The sequence below is a fragment of the Peromyscus maniculatus genome, chromosome X, assembly GCF_049852395.1.
Source record: "Peromyscus maniculatus bairdii isolate BWxNUB_F1_BW_parent chromosome X, HU_Pman_BW_mat_3.1, whole genome shotgun sequence".
NCBI classification, from domain to species: Eukaryota; Metazoa; Chordata; class Mammalia; order Rodentia; family Cricetidae; genus Peromyscus; species Peromyscus maniculatus.
Genome location: NC_134875.1, coordinates 17,041,601 through 17,056,343, shown reverse-complemented (window position 1 = coordinate 17,056,343; position 14,743 = coordinate 17,041,601). Strand labels below are relative to the sequence as shown.

General features: G+C 41.0%; 1 protein-coding gene across 3 annotated transcripts in view; it reads right to left on the bottom strand.

Annotated features, from left to right (window-relative positions):
* Fgf13 (fibroblast growth factor 13) overlaps positions 1-14,743 on the bottom strand; it is a 497,128-nt gene that overhangs the window by 81,484 nt on the left and 400,901 nt on the right. The window contains exon 1 of one of the 3 annotated variants that reach the window (XM_006993891.4): positions 1,000-1,938. The exons of the other annotated variants lie outside the window; for them this stretch is intronic. Coding sequence (XP_006993953.1) covers positions 1,000-1,186 — 187 coding nt within the window. The 5' untranslated portion in view covers positions 1,187-1,938. Of the gene's footprint in view, positions 1-999; positions 1,939-14,743 lie in introns of those variants that run through there. 3 annotated transcript variants of the gene reach the window in all.

Sequence of the window (14,743 nt, the reverse complement as noted above, 5' to 3'; positions counted from 1 at the left end):
TGCTTACGTCCTTTTAAAACAAGTCTAATTCACAGCTAATGCATTACAAACTTTGTACAAACCGAAGATGTATGCCTGCTTTCCATTCCAGGGTGTGTAGAACACACAGAGAAATAACTGATGTACGAGTAAGTCTGGTTTGCTGTAATACTTGTCAAGTAAAAGGTAAGAAAATGGTGCGAATGATTCATTTGGTTAAGAATGCTCCCCCTGAAGGTCTGTCTACCTTGACGCAACCTGATCACCTAAGGCTTTCTGAATTTCTCCTGTTGTGGGAATGTCGTGCCACTCTTAGCACTGAAATCGTTCAAAAGGACCCACAACCTAAAAATGATTTAAGTCCCTTCTTTCCTCTTGCATTTATTGTCAAGTAATCAGTTTTAGTAGTCTGACCAGATTACTAAGATCTTTGACGCAAGGTTCTAGAAATATTTCTTCCCTCACCCCATCCCCCAGCACACGTTTCAAAGCTGCCCCACAAGTCAAGTCTGTCCCGAAAAGAAATGGAATGCCTAAGCAGTGGAAAGCTCATATTCCCCTGGGACTGATGTGTGGAGTGGAAGGGTCTGGCAGGCAGAGATGAAAGCAAGACAGGGATTCCCTGGGTTTTCCAGGAGGGGTGGGCAATGGTGTCAGCCCTTGTAATTTCTCTTGCAATTTCCATACCACACGACAGCTTGTCTGAGTTACGCCTTCCCTGAGCCCACGGGCAGGCACACTCATACACGCATGTGACATGTCTGAAGCTGAGGGCGCACCTCCAGGGCAAGCTATGCTCCTGGGCTCTGTGCCTGTCCCAGGGCAGTTGCAATGCAGCAAGCCTGTTAACTGTTACGGAGGCAAAAAAGCAATCTCCTTCCCACGCACGCACACCAGCTAGGGGGCCTCATCTGCACAAGCTGGGCTCCAAACTCACCTACGCTTCCATGCCACCCCCAACCCCCTCCACAGCCATAAAGTAAGAGAGGGGAAAAGAGAAAGGCGAAAGCCCCTTCCGACCTGGTCTCCTTCTGCGTCTCTTCTTGGAGCCAAAGAGTTTGACCCGGGAAAAGACGTTTAACTTGTTTTTGTCGCAGCTGGTCTTGCCTTTGCTGGGGCTGCTGACACACTTGCAGGCATTGGATTTCTCGCGCTCGCGGGCTTGTCTCTTTTGCCGGATGAGCGAGCTGGCGATAGCCGCCGCCATGGCCACGACGCCCACCACCACCACTTCTTTGGGGGCCCCTCTCTGTCTTCGCCTCCTCTTGCTCCTCCGCTGCTGCGCTGCCACCGGCTCGCGCCTTCGCCTCCTGGGTCTCCTTAGCCTGCACTTGCTTGGCCCGGGCTTCTGGGCACTCGGGCTTCAGTCGAGGAGGGGGCTCAGCATGCCGTCCGAGCTCCTCTGACGATGGTCCGGCTCCCGCGCGGGCTCTGGCTGCTTTGGTCCGAACCGACGCCACAGCCCCGGGCCGGGATCGCAGGCGAGACTGGCAGGAGGCAGAGAGCTGCGCTTGTGACTGCGTGCGCTCGGCCCCTGAGCCCCGAGGACACTGTGCAAGTCCGAGCCGTTCGGGTCGGAGTTTCGCGGCACCCCCCGCCCTGTGCCGCGTGGAGGGGGCTGGAGGAGGGAGGCGGGCGGAGGGAGAGCGCGCGGGCGGGAGAGAGGCCGCGGGCGCGGGCGGCCGGCGCGAGGAGGGAGGAGGCAGCGCACGGGGGAGCGCGCCCTCGCCCTGGCCCCTCCGGCGCTTCCACTAGTCCTTGCAACTTCTCGGCCTAGGGATCGGCAAAAGTTGGCCCGTGCCAGCTTTTCCCCAGGGATCAAACAGGTAATGGCCTGGCATCGTCGCTGTGGATTGCTGCTCTGGGCGCGGCACAGTCGCAGCACAGGAATTCAGTCGCTGCAGGCACCCTCCAGAAGAGCGCGACAGCCTGGCGGCGGCCCCCTCCCTGCCTCGGCGGCCCCTCCCTCCCGGAACCCAGCTACTGGCTCCCGCCCGCCTGACGCCCCCAACCGCCCCACCCCCCCAGGTGCAGAGTCCCGGTTCCTGCTAACACCTGTAGGGGAACACACTGGCCCATCATCCAAAGCCCTCTTTCCCCTAAAAGGGGCTCTGGGAGAAACGATGATGGAGGCAGTCCTGGAATGAGATAGTTGCCTTGCAGAAGCTGAGGTTTGCTGGCCTTTGGAGCTGGGAGGAGAGGGGCGGGGGTGTAACTTGAGTGCAGGTCTCAGGGTTAGCCCCGGCCTGAGCCTTGGGAAGTTGGCCAAACTCCTGCACCTGGCTCAGTTACTGCCCGCATCCCACCAGAGACCTGCAGAGGTATTTTGCATGGCGACACTTGTAGCCCTTCAGGAGAGGAGGCCAGGGCTTACAGACGGGATCAGCCCCCACCACAGTGGCAGCAGCAGGCACTGCAGAGCTGCACCCGCACACCACGCTGCCACCCAGTGGTTTTTTGCTGACTTTTCATTGCTTGCCAATGTGTGCTGTCCAAAACCAGTTTTTCCTGGTCGCCCCCTCATCTGGCCATTTGGGAGCCACGCAGCGAGCCTGGACATGTACCACAGGCAGTATTGGAAAAAAAAAGCAAAACTCAGATCTTCATTTAAGCTCGATCTCATCTCCTGTTTTCTGATTTCTTCTCTTAACTGCGACTCAAAACCAAGAAGGTTCATCTATCCCCCGGTTCTGGAATTAGCTTGGCCTTTTGCTGGCTTGGTTTGTATTCACGAGTTCTTTCCTTAGTCCTTGTAAATGCAGGAAAGAGACTAAGAGTCCATCCACCTCTGTACCTTCAGACACTGTTACTTTACTATTTTATTTGATCTCTGAGGCTAAATAGAAAGCTCCTAATAGGAAGGCTGCTCCGCATTTTGGGTACTGGATTCCCTCCTCCTCATATCTTCAGAATTGACTTAACCGCAAAACCAATGATCAGCTTGTCCCCAACGCTCCAAAAAAGCAAAGGATACATCAGACTAATTCACAGGAGGGAAGACCCCTGTTTTGTTCCCATTTTGCCTGGAATGCCTCCACAATTGGTACTCACTCCTCTTGTTCACTATAATCCCATTCCCTACACTCAGTAAAAATCCATTGAAAATAATTGATGAATGAATGGTTGGTATTGATTCTAAGAGAAAGAAAAGAGCTACTGGCTAAATTTCAGGAACTATGGAGAGAAGTAATGTCACCAAAAGCTAGATCAGAAGAAACCTTGACCAGGGTCAGATAGTTGGGATTTGGGATGGGCTCACTGGAGTACCTTATCCAAGGACCTCTGTTTTCTAACATATCTCTTTGGGGATCCTGTTCCAGGGTACAAAAAAAGGCTAAACAAGGACAAAGTTTTTATTTAAGAAAGGAATAGAATTAGGAAATGTTAAAACGGTAAGAATTGGGGGATGTTACAAGAAAATGAGACAGGCTTTTCTACACTCCTTTTCTCTCATTTCTCCAGGAAAACTAGTACCACTTGCTCAAATATCCACAAAATATCTTCAGAGTGCCTGTCAGTGCTGGATATTGGCAGTGAACAGACCCATGGTAGACTTCAGCATATAGAACCAGGAGGGACAATTATCGTTACAAAATAACAAGCACAAATGTGCAAATCTCATCTGCTCCCCTTCTAATTGCTATCTACCACCAACTTCTTCCTTTTGTTTTTGACTGAGAATTGAATTCTATGACATGAGTACATGAGTCCACCAGGCCAAAGCTGACAATACCATGGGTATTTGCAAATGCCTTCCCTGCTCTAATCATTTTCTTCTCAATTACTTCTATAAACTTAATTAATTAATTAATTAATTTTTTTAAAACAGGGCATAGCTCGGCTGTCCTGGAACTCACTCTGTAGACTAGGCTGGCCTCAAACTCAGAGATCCACCTGCCTCTGCCTCCCAAGTGCTGGGATTAAAGGTGTGGGCTACCACCAGCAAGCCTATAAAGTTTATTTTTTACTATTGTGTTAAATATAAAAATTAAAACTATGACTGGAGTTTCACAATGTTTTAATACATGTATACATTGTGTAATGTTTAAATCAAGTTAAAACATTTAATCAGACATCATCGTGAAAATATGCAAAATTGTTTCTTCTAGATTTTTGAAATATACAGTACATTATTGTCTATAATCATCCTACTGTACAATAACACACCAGAACTTCTTTCTCCCATCTGACTGTTACACATTGATCAACCTTTTCCCCCATTAATCTTGCTAAATCCTAGACAAGAGGAGTATAGAATAAACAAGACATATTCCTTGTTGGCTCCCAAAAGTTACTTCAACTTCTTTATATTCCCTACCTCATTGTTGTTGATGAGACTGGAATAAGGTGTCTCTAATTTTCTGTATTCTATCTTCCTATAGACCACATTCTCCTCTCTCTTCCAGTAACATGTCTGTGACTGGATGGTTGGTTCAATCCAGAACATAAAGAAAAATATCCTTGGGGATGGATAGTTGGCCGAGTTGGTAATACCATTTGCTGTTATTGCATAGAACTCAAGTTTGGTTACAGGCACGCATGTCAGGTTGCTCATGGAGATCTAACACAGTCTTCTGGCCTCTGTGGGTACCCTCCCCTCCCCAACATGTGATAGACACACAGACAAGCACACACATGCACGTGCTCGCGCACACACACATGTACACATGGGCATATACACATAACAAATGGGTCCACCTAAAATCATATTATCCAATTAGCTTAACTCTAAAGCAGGCATTATTTATGCTCTCTTAACACCCATTTCTGCTTCCCAGGTGCTTAGTAGTTCAAAGAAGGGCATTAATACCAGTTTCAAATCCTTAAAGAGGAATTTTACCAAAGCCCTATCCATCTGAAAAAGGTAAAATGATAGACAGAATTGCAGCCCGTCCTAGAAAAGCCCGTTTGTCTTTTCTTTCCTCTCCACTGCCACCTCAGACCAATAGAATGGCATTTGAGTGGGAGGAAGAAAAGAACTCTCTTTTGACACCTGCCTTCCAAAACACCCTTTCCCCTGGCTTGCTTTATCCACGACAGTTCTGCTATGGGATTTTTGGATTCCCTCCAGATTCAAAATTTGAACTCTTCTAGGCTGTGTGGGTCTATTTTCCTTTGTTCCCCAACAGAGCTCCTATTCCCTATTGCACCCACCAAGCTCCCTCCTTGACCACGTTCACAAAAATGTGTTCTTAGCACTTTTCTCCATTTCTATTCCTAAGGAACTCTATTCTGCACCCTGCTAGTCAGGAGACTAACTGACCGTGTGAGGAGTGTCTTAGTATCAGTCACTTTCAAGTTGTATTCTTCAGCTCCCTAAAAAGTACATGACCATAAAATAAGTTCCTTTGACAATGTTTTAAACATAGCAGGTCTACTTTCATCTATTCTGTGCACTGCGGCTCATTGTGTGATTTCTTTTAAAAATAAACATAAAAATTCAACTACTAAAAACAGAATGCTGGAAAATGCCTGCATGAGTTGCTCCTTAAAAGGCTTTTTAGGTCTGTGAGTCTTAGCTTCATTTTGTGTACACCACTACTCCTCCAACTGCCTTCTCTCCTAGTACTTGCCACTTTTCTCTCCCCTTCCTACCTCGCCAAAATATAAAGTGTCACTTAAATCCCAAAGAAAAATGCTTAAGCCCCTTGCTTCCCTCCTTTGTGAGTTCACTTGAGAGGCAGGTTTGTAGCACTGTTTTCTAAAATTTATGGAAGTTACCAGAGCGTAGAATACTGATGTTTCTCTGCCAGTGTTTTTGGCAGGCCTCAGATGAGCTGCGAGAAGCTGAGGGGACCTGCTCTCCAGAGGCTTCTCCAGGAAAGAGACAGAAACTCAAACAGATGTGACTGTGATGAGCAAAAAGAGAGAGTTGAGACAGCCTAATCAGGAACAGTCTCAGAACCTTTTGAGCAGGAAGGAATTGGCTGTCTTTCTGCAACTCTGAAAATTAGAGATTTCAAACACCCTTCCTTCGTAAAGATAAACACGATCACAGCCACTTGCCAGCTCTCTCTCCCTCTCTTACTCTCTCCCTCTGCTGCTGTTTCTCTCCTAACAGTTCATCAAAACCTCTCCATAGTCAGTTACAGGTCAAGAAGTGATAATGAGCTCTGAGAGAGGGAAGGGGTTCAGAATCAAGTGCACAAGGTCAAGCAACACTGAATAAGGTATGGGTGGTAGTTAAATATAGACCAGCAAGTAACACATTGTATGTTCTCTCTAATTATGTCCATAAGCCTTCCCCAAATCCAACCAGATAGAAATACAAATGAGGAGCTTAGAGAAAAACCATTAGAATGGATTGTTGCCACTTAACTCCAAGCGGGAAGAAAAATGCAATTTAAGGAGATTTTATCAATGTCGTGCTGAAAATCCAGGTACAAAAAAAAGTGACAATTGTATTCTATAACATAACCTGGCACATTTATTAGCTACCAAAGATTCTCTCCTAGTCAGATCACTTGAAGGAGTTCTACTTCAGGAACAAAAGACTCCAGAACTAATTTTTACAGAAATCGATTAGCTGTCTTGATTTGCATCCAGAATGAAAAGCCATGGGACCCTCTGCTTGCACCACACTAGGAAGGTGGCTTGGTTTTCATTATGTCTTTTCTCTGAGATCATTCTTTTAATACTTAAGCCATGGAATTTACTCAAGCCACCTCTGATTTATATTTAAAATCAATTGAGAAAACACTGATTAATGTTGATCCTTTAAGAAGAAAAATCCTATAACCCTCATAAAACTTTCATTGTTAAGTCACAATTTATGAACATTAAGATAATAAAACCCTGATGGTATTAATCATAGCTATGAACTCAGCACTTCACCATTTAATTAGCCACGACAGCTGCAAAGTGGAGAGTTCAAGGCCTCTAGTTACCTGCTTGGCCATTTAATCAAGATTGCTGAGATGCAGATTCCTCCTTGATCATCCAGAGAGACCATAAGGAAATGAGCTTGAGTGTCTGTCGGTATGTGTAGATTTACATTTTTAGGAGGCCAGCGCTCTTTGCAGAGGACAAATAGTGTAATTGTTGACTGATTTTCCTTCTATGGGAGCTTTTATGATATAATAGACACTTCTTCCATTGAGGTGGGTGTAAAAATATTCGTAACACTGTATTCATTCCTGACCCAATGAGCTAGGTTATCCAAATACAACATTATAGAAAAATGGTGGGAGTATTTGAAGAAAAAGAAGACAATCTAATTTTTCTGGATCTAAGTTAAGCTATTTCTGGAATGAAAATTACTAGTAGAAGATGACCTAAACCCATGACTTGAGAAAGGGAGTATAGAATTTGTAAACTGTCAAATGTTCATTAATATTTAGCATATGGGACAGGGCTCAAAAGCAGTGTAAAGAACATTGGTTTGATTTCCTATTTGCCAAAAGCAGTGTGGCTACTAGTTTTCTATCAAGAGTTTTCATTTTGTAAGGGAAGGAGCAAATGAAATAGGAAAATTCTTCAGGACTTCCTCACTACTTTCCAACACAAGACCAGTATTCTGGCAGAACCTTCTGAATTCATTAGAATTCAAGGAAGAGGTGAAAGATGCATCGATGGCCAAATGAGAACTGTATAGATGCCCAAAGTGGGTATTACACTCTCCATTCTGCTTTCAAATTTTTACCAGGGTCTCAAATATGCTGGAACCTAATCGATACCTTGGATATAAATGGACAAAGCGGTGCTCTTTGAAAATAACCTATATAGTAGGTATTATCATGATTGCCATTTTGCTGGTGAAGAAAGTGAAGTCTAGCGAGACTAAGTGTTGTATCAGTGGTTCCCTGGCAAGTACCCAAGTGGCAGTGCCAGTATTTAAACTAGGAATTCTCAGCCAATAAGATATATGTGTACAAGGCTTTCCTCCTTGGCACTAGGTCTGGAATTTGGGTTGCTGAAGTAGTGCCTGGATATGGCTCTATCTTGGCTTGGGTAAGTGAAAAAGATAGAATATATCATGTTCTCGATTGAATTGTGTTTTTTCCTTTGTTTGATAAAAGTGAATTATAAAATAAATAAAAGTGAAAATAACACAGGCAGACTATAATAATAGTTCATAATACTTTTTATAATATCTTCTTAGAGTTATACTTAAACAAAACATCACTTTTTCATGGAAATTTGGTTATTATAAACCACTGCTTAATGTCATTCTGGGGATTCCCAGTCCAGAAAATAATTTGACACTAGGACGGGGCCTGTCTCTCATAATCCAGGGCTTGTGAATGCTATGAGACCCAAAGGAAATTTTCCAGCCTTATCTCCATCACCACTTAGCAGAGACAAGTAGTTAAAGTACTCCCAATTCTCTCAGTTCTTTTCATACAGGGAAAACTGGCTTTCCACAGCGTAAGCTTTTTTGTGCCATCTGCTTTCAGCTACAGGAAGCTTGAGTTCAGCCAAAAGAGAGAGAAATATTACACACAGACTATTTACTTCCATGGTTGGAAACCCATGACTATCCTTTTGCAATCAGGGGTTTCTCCAGTATCCATTTTCACTAATTTGCTCTCACTTTTCCCTTCTGACAAACAGCAAAAAGCACAGTCAACTGACTCAACTTATTTGGTTAGTTATCTGGCAACTACTGAAGACCTCAAGCAATTTTAAAACTGGCTTTCATAACAGAGGGTGGATGCGCACCTTAGATTTCATTTTAGAGAAGAGATCAGAGGCATGAGAGGTTAAAAACTTCTGACCTGGACCATTTGTTCACTCTTTCATTTATTTATTCATTCATGATTTACTTAGAATTATTTTCCAAGTACCCAAGGAATGCTAAGATGCTAATATCTATAACCTACTGAGTATTATTAACTTTACCTTAGTTAGTAGTCTAAGTACTTTATTTGCTCATATAATGTGTACAATAACCTTAAGGGTTTAACCCCATTTTCCAAATGAAGAAATTGAAGCAAAGAGAGGGTAACTAGTTTGGTCAGTTTGGAAGTGACAAAACCAGGATTTGAATTCACACATACTAACTTCAGATCCCTTATGCTCTTCACTGTCTCTTCCGTGACTGTTCCTGGCATCAAGTGAAGGTCTGATAAAAGTTCAGAAGTAATTAAAATGTAAACATAAGAAGCACATGCATTACAGATACTAATAGATAGAAGCACAACTCTACTCAGTGCCCAGTGTGTTGGGGGAAGTACTTCCCATAAAAAAAAATGCACAGTGAACACTGGGAGATGTGTTCAGCTTCAGAAAACACAGCTCAGGGCAAATGATGTTTAGAGAATGAGAAAGCTACCAAGCTATGTAATTTTAATTCTGTATCCAAACCAACTTGGTTTTCATGTTCTTATACTAGAAGCAACTGGAAACAAGCTGATATTATAGTGTAACCTTCTCTAGTAGTATGCTATTCGGTCAGGAAGCATCCTACTTGTGATTGTGAGAAATTGATTATTATGTAGACATTCTAGTATATATTTGCGATGTTTCTTTCTTTTAACTCATTGTGTTTTCCACAGATCTCAATTCAGCTCACATTGTCAACAGTAATGTTAAAGTAGATGCTTGTTATCAATTTGTGAGTGTCATCAACATGAGGCTTAGTAGCAATAATCCCTTTAGAAAGATGCCAATCAAAAATAAAACTACATTGTCATGTATACCATGATGACTAAGCCTTTCTTAAGAAGCAGCTGAGCATGGAGACCAGAGATTTTCACAGGAATATCATCAAATATTTTTATTATGGCAATGTAAAAATTTAATCTAACAATTGAATTGAAATTGTCATAACTGTCCAAGCCAGTTAATCCTGGTGATGTCTCCATGAAGATGTAATATTCTTATTGCAGAAAGACAACTAGGATTTGATTGGTATTAAAAAGTATTGAGGAGCTGGATACATGGCTCATCAGTTGAGAGGACTGACTATTCTGCCAGAGAACCTGGGTTTGGTTCTTAGAAGCCACATGGCAGCTCACTGTAGCTCTAGTCCCTGGAGGCCCACCACCATCTTCTGGTCTCCTTGGGAAAAAGGCATGCACATGGTGCACAGACATATGCATAAAAATAATTAAAAAAATATTGAAAACATTAAGAAGCTCCATATTCATGGCATTCCTCTTCTTGCTCCATATATATATATATATATATATATATATATATATATATATATATGTGTGTGTGTGTGTGTGTGTATTTCCAGAATACTGTTGTCATTTGATTTGAAAAAAAAAATTCTTAAGGGAAACAAGAATGTCCCATTTCTTTGCATGAAGAAAACATATGTGGTATGTGCGTGTGTGTGTGTGTGTGTTCATATGGTACACATGCGCGCATTCCGTGCAAGCCTCAGGCAACTCTGTCAAGCCAACACCTTAGTTCAGATACCAACTGTCCTTGAAGTCCTGTAAGAACCTAGGCCCCTAATGGTACTCACCATTTAGTCTAATTTTATTTCATATCTTGAGAAATTCTTCTTTATAAATCTAAAAGTTCTGAGAGAGAGAAACCACCAGGATTTGGTTGATATTGAATGTGTTGAAAATATTTCTAATTTTTTCTATATTCTTGGGATATTCAATCATTTTCTTCATTTTTGGAAAGTTACCCATGAATTCTTGCTTCCCTTTTTACTTTTTAACCTCACCCGATTCTTCCACAACTTCTATTTCATTTACATTAAACTTCCTGTCCTTCATGGTTTCTTACTTCCTCTTCTTTATTCCATCTTTTCATCTTTTTATGAATAACAGAATGCATCACTTATTTCCTTAGGAGAGTTGAGTATATCAGTTATGTTTTATTTCAGTGGAATACACACATACATATACGATATTGAATATTATACACTAAAATTGTATATGACTTAAAATTATATATGTTCCTATTTTACGGTTTCTAGTTGGTCTTTCCTAATATGTCTTGAACAATTTTTAAGACCAGTTTTCCTTCTACATAGCTGTGGTAGTTTGAATGAGAATGACATTCGTAGGCTCATATATTTGAATGCTTGGTGCACAGTTGGTGAAACTATTAGGAGGTGTGACCTTGTTGGAGGAGGTGTGTCAATGGGGTGTGGACTTTGAGGTTTCAAAAGCCCATTCTATTCCCAGTAAGTGCTCTGTCTACTTTTGTGGACTAGATGTGTAAGCTTTCAGCTATGGATCCATGCTCCCCACCATGATGGTCATGAACTAACTCTGAAACTATAAACAAGCCCCCAACTAAATGCTTTCTTTTATAAGTTTCTTTGGTTATGGTGTACCTTCACAACAATAGAATAATTACTAAAACAATATCTTCTGTTTGTACTTTCAAAGTGGTGGGATTATAGGCATGTATAACCACATGCAGTTGCTTATGTTCAAATATCTTTTGTGTTGCTTTATTTCTGGAATTCTACTGACTCACCTAGATGTGCTTTTATTTTCTTCTTGCTGCATAAATCTGAGCATGGGTTTGGCTTCAGCAGAAAGGTCTTTATCTGCAAAACTCCCAAGTGAACACTGATTAGCCATTGATCTCTTTAATTTTGAGGTTTTATTTATCAGTGTGCTGTGGTTTTGGGTACACTTTTTTTTTGTTTAATTTCTCAACATGATAATTTAAATTCAGACATGGGTCTAATTCTTTATATACTCAGTCCACCTATATTTTGTGTTCCTGGATCCTGGACATTGTTTCCAGATAGTTCTTCTTGCCTCCTGGTCATGGTGAAAACTGAGAGTCCCACATTAAGGTGATAGCTTCAGATGAAATAAATATAGGTTTCATCTATTTGTCTGTCTGTCTGTCTACCCATTCTTCCATTAATTTCTGTTACTCTCTTCACACATCCATTGGTTTTCAATTCTTTCTTTCTGTCACCTGCAGCTTTTGCTTTTGGCTTTGGAATTCTCTTTTGTGTTATTAAAGACTTAAGATAAAATTTGATCTAATGATTCTGTGATTTTGAGAAATAGGTAAGCAAAAATTGAACTTACTGACTACTTGTCCCCATTCACTCTTTACTACTTCTGTGGCACTAAATATTCTGTGACTATGATCAATATAATTTTTATGTAATTAAATCTTATAACTGGGATGGAGACATTGCTTACCAGTTAAGAGCACTTGCTGCTCTTGCAGAGGACCTACATTCATTTCTAGCACCATGTGGCAGCCCACAACCACTCACTCCCTGTGATATGATGCCCTATTCTATCCTCCATGGGCACCAGACTCACACATAGTAAAATTACATACATGCAAGGAAACATTAACACCTATGAACTTAAAATAAATCCTTAAGTTCTACGATTGTTTCTCCAACAATTCACAAATTATTATCAACACGTTTTGCTATTAAACAGTTTTTCTTAAAATATACAGACACATGACTTCAATTGTTATCCAATACCAAAAGGTCATCCCTGAAAAAATGATCATGGAAGTAACATTATATGAACTTAGCAGGTTGTATTGTGCTTGTGTGTGTATACACACGTCTGCATGTGTGCACACACAAACACATATTTTTTTAAAAAGAGGCACTAAACTTAAAATAGAGCAAGGGAGTACATTTGGAGGAAGGGTTTGTAGGAAGAAAAATAAGGAGGAAACAACGTAATTATATTATAATCTCAAAACATAAAATAGTCTTAAAAATTAAAAGCATGTATGTATGTTATTTTAAACCATATAATTACATATTCTTGACTATGAGTTCTTTTACTGGTTTCTCTGCCATTATTTTACATTGTTTTTCCTTATATTTGTATTTGATGACTATCTCTATTACATAGTCCTTTGTGTAATTTAAGTCCTTTATGATTGGGTCCCATCATTTCTAATTTTCTTGATATCATGTGTGTATTCATTAAGCATCTTCCATATGTCAGGCTGAGTTGTAGATATTTAGGAATGATATAGTCAGAAGTGATCCTGTTTATGTGGAAATCACAGTTTAATGATTTTATTCAATAACATAAATATGCAGCTATAAAATATGATCATTGTCATAAAATGGACAAAATTGTACTCAGGAGTAGTATAGAGATTGGAATGTCAAAAACAAGCCTCAAATGAGAAAGAATATTTTTTCTCACTCAAATTTTGATAAAGACATAGCTCTATGAGTAGTTCAGGAAAGAACTACAATTATATGGTAACAACTCCAAAAATCTCCATTATTTTCATTAGTTCAGATGGCTCCTCTGAGTGCCATATATGGATATTTCTACCAAAATATCCCAAAGGGCCTCAAACTGCACAAATCCAAAACTGAAATCATGTTACTATACTGGTGATTAAGTATCTTTTGCATCCACTATCTCAACCCAGCCAAAATTAGTCTGAACCCCCATGAATCCTTCTCTTTACTTCTACCCTGTAATCAAGGAGTAACCAAGGCCTGCAGATTTTACCTTCTTAATATCTCTTCAAAATTCCAATTGTTAAGACATCCCTCTACTTGCCTGAATTTTATCAGAATCTCTTAAGGGCCTGTTCTGCCTCTTCTCTTGTCAGTGATTAAAGAATTTCAAATCTGATTAAGCCTTACACTAACAAGTCTTGAGTGGCTCTCCATCATGTATAGCCATGTATTATCTAGCCCTGGATTTCTTGTTATGCTTGCTTCCTGATCTTCCTCCTCTGACACACTGTCTTTCTATTCCAGGATGCTTCTTTTCCCTAAAGCATGTCCCTCCAATCCTTTGGCAGCCCAACTACAATATTCTTGAAAATTCTATTTTCTGCCACCCAGAAAAGTCTACATAATTATTGTGTCCTCTGGGAAACCTTCACCAACAACACAAATGCAAAGTTCCAATTTCTTCTTTTCTTTCCAAAGTCCCCTGTTTATACAGCAGTGACTATGGTACTCATTAAATACATTTGTCTATTTCTTTGCCATTCCCACTAAGCACTGACTTCTCTAAAGTAAGCCTTGGTACCTCCATTCTGTGTCTCCATATCTAGATATAGTAGGAGCTCAGAAAATGACATTGTTATGAGTAAATTAATTTGCTATCTCTTCCTTTAGAAAGCAGATAGAAGCCATTGGAACAAAAGAATGCAATTCAGGTCCATTTTAAAGAAGTGGGTTCATGCCGGGTGGTGGTGGTGGTGCACGCATTTAATCCCAGCACTCAGGAGGCAGAGGCAGGCAGATCTCTGTGAGCTCAAGGCCAGCCTAGACTACAGAGTGAGTTCCAGGATCTCTGTGAGTTTGAGGCCAGCCTGGGCTACAGAGTGATTTCCAGGAAAGGCGCAAAGCTACGCAGAGAAACCCTGTCTCAAAAAACAAACAAACAATGAGAAAAAGTGGGTTCATGTAGAATACAAATAAGTCCATATAAGACTTTTATCATGTTTTACTTACAAGTGGATGGAAGTATTGTTCAGTAATTGAACTACAGAGCAAGGGCAGCCAGCTCTCTGTGAAAGGGAAGGTGAAACAAGGCTAGGATTGGTCCATATTTTAGCTGTATTCTGACATTAAAATAATCATTTGGAAGTACACAACATGTCAAACTTTGACAAACCCTTTAACAATCCTGTTTTTGTTTGATATGCATGGGAATTGGTGACGAAGCTAGAGTAGATTTGAACTGGCTCCATCTTACACACCAGAAAACTGTCTCACCAACTTGCCTAAACATATCATACAGTGCACTTGTTTATGAAGTGATATAGGCTTTATCTCAATCCAAAGAAGTAAACTGATTTACAAAATGGGAAACAAGAAACTTAACCTGAAACAAAAAATTATACTGAAGTGAAAGAGTTAAGAGTCAAAAAC